Genomic DNA, 2,630 nt, shown 5'->3' on the forward strand with positions numbered 1-2,630 from the left:
ATGTGCTTCGTCGGTGGCCTCAGTTTCTCACTCGAGCCAGCTTTAGGCACCCCTGATTGTCCTCACATAGCGCCGTGGCCTGCGTGTTCCCCAGTCCCATGTCAGGGAATAATTGTCTGAGTCAAATCACTCCCTGACATGCACTGCCTGCTGCCACGTAGTCTGCCTCTGTGGACAACAAACAAGTCCTGCCAGACAAATCTGATCTCATTTTTTGATCAAGTCACCTCCCTTGTAGACCGTGGGAATGCTGTAGACATCATATACCTCGACTTCAGCAAAGATTTCGACAAAGTGCCCCATGATATCCTGATGAGCAAACTAGCTCGAAGTGGGCTAGATGAAACAACGATCCGGTGGATCCACAGTTGGCTACAGAATCGGACTCAAAGAGTGCTTATCAATGGGACCTTCTCAAGCTGGGGAGAGGTAACGAGTGGGGTACCGCAGGGCTCAGTCCTGGGCCCAGTGCTCTTCAATATTTTTATTAATGACTTGGAGGAGGAGGTGCAGGGAATGCTGATCAAATTTGCAGATGACACAAAATTGGGAGGGATAGCTAATACTTTGGAAGACAGAAACAAAATTCAAAGTGATCTGGATAGACTGGAGTGCTGGGCAGAAAACAACAGAATGGCATTTAATAGGGACAAATGCCAAGTTCTGCACCTAGGAAAAAGAAACCAAATGCACAGTTACAAGATGGGGGATACGTGGCTCAACCACACTACGAGCGAGAAGGATCTTGGAATTGTCGTCGATCACAAGCTGAATATGAGCCAACAATGTGATGTGGCTGCAAAAAAGGCAAATGCTATTTTGGGCTGCATTCATAGAAGCATCGCTTCCAAATCCCGGGAAGTACTAGTTCCCCTCTACTCAGCACTGGTTAGGCCTCATCTGGAGTACTGTGTCCAGTTCTGGGCACCACACTTTAAGAAGGATGCAGACAAACTGGAGAGGGTTCAAAGGAGGGCAACAAAGATGATCAGGGGACTGGAAACAAAGCCCTATAAAGAGAGACTGAAAGAACTGGGCATGTTTAGCCTTGAGAAGAGAAGACTGAGGGGAGATATGATAGCACTCTTCAAGTACTTGAAAGGTTGTCACAGAGAAGAAGGCCAGGATCTCTTCTCGATCATCCCAGAGTGCAGGACACGGAATAATGGGCTCAAGTTACAGGAAGCCAGATTCCGACTGAACATCAGGAAAAACTTCCTGAGTGTCAGAGCAATACGGCAATGGAACCAATTACCTGGGGAGGTGGTGGGCTCTCCCACACTGGAGGCCTTCAAGACGAGGCTGGACAGCCATTTGTCAGGGATGCTCTGACTTGGGTTCCTGCATTGAGCGGGGGGTTGGACTCGATGGCCTTGTAGGCCCCTTCCAACCCTACTATTCTATGATTCTATGATTCTAAGACGTGGCCACAACCGCCTGCTTCTTACTAGCCCAGCTGATAGTCCCGCCACTGTATGCAAACAGGTTTCCTGAAGTGGACTTGCGGGCCCACCCCCCAGTCCGCATCCACACGCCTGATCAGCCCCGCGTGTGCGCGGCTGGGCAGTTTGAGCGCTGCATGTGTGGCGCCTTTCAAGTGGCGCATCACACGCTTCACTCCGTTCCAGTCACGTTGAGACGGCTTGGCCACTTTCCTGCTCAGGGTGCCCACGGCCGCAGCTACGTCTGGCCTGGTCACTGTCGCGATGAAGAGCAGCTTACCAAGGGCCCTCCGATGCTGCTGATTATCCGGCAGTGGGACGTCGTCATCTCGCCCCTTCAGGTGATCTGTGGTCATGGACTCTTGACCGCCTTCGCCTCTGCCATTCCCAACGCCAGCAGCACCTCCTCGATCTTCTGTCTCTGACTAAGGAGGATGCTCCCACCGCCCCCCTTCTTGACCTGTATACTCAAATAGTGCACTACTGGACCCAGGTCCTTGATTTCAAAGTTCTGCTTCAGTCTGAGCATAATTTCCGTTGCGTCGCTTTCCCACTCATAGCACAGGACCAAATCGTCCACATACACCAGTATGTATGCCCACTGGCCCCCCTTCTGCCTGGTATAGAGGCAGGAGTCTGCTTTCCCCTTGGTGAAGCCCAGATTTACTAGGACTCCATTAATTTTCTCGTTCAGGGCCCTGGCAGCCTGCTTAAGTCCGTAAATGCTTTTGTGCAGTTTGCACACTTTCCTTGCCCCTTCTGGATCTTCAAACCCTGGTGGTTGCATCATGTACCGGTCTTCCTCTATGTCACCATACAGGAATGCTGCTTTAATGTCTAGGTGCCTAACTTGCATCTCCCTGCTGGCTGCTATGCTCAGCGTTGCTCTAATGGTGGTGTGCTTTACCCCGGGACAAATGTTTCATCATCATCCTCCCCATACCTGCACACACAGCTCATCCTTGACCTGGATGCTGGGATCTGTAAGTCTGCAGTGAGTTCCTTGCTCACCAACTCCTTCACTGCCTCCGTGCTTCCGTGCATCTGTGCCAGAGGTGGATGTAACTGCTGTGGGGGGTGTGGTCTGCCCTCTGGGCCTCTTCCCTGCTGCTAGCAATCTCATACATAGAGTTCCTTATCCTGGCATTGCCCCCAACCATCCTTCTCTGGAGACTTGGCATTCATCCC

General features: G+C 51.5%; 1 protein-coding gene across 1 annotated transcript; it reads right to left on the reverse strand.

The window, feature by feature from the left end:
- Positions 1-1,447: 1,447 nt before the first annotated feature.
- Positions 1,448-1,798, reverse strand: LOC146347522 (uncharacterized). The gene has a single exon (XM_084851534.1). The coding sequence runs from the start codon at positions 1,796-1,798 to the stop codon at positions 1,448-1,450; it is 351 nt and encodes a 116-aa protein (XP_084707660.1).
- Positions 1,799-2,630: the final 832 nt, after the last annotated feature.

Source organism: Heloderma suspectum, chromosome 4, assembly GCF_057233095.1.
Source record: "Heloderma suspectum isolate Gila_16-S chromosome 4, 16-S_ref, whole genome shotgun sequence".
Classification (NCBI taxonomy): domain Eukaryota; kingdom Metazoa; phylum Chordata; class Lepidosauria; order Squamata; family Helodermatidae; genus Heloderma; species Heloderma suspectum.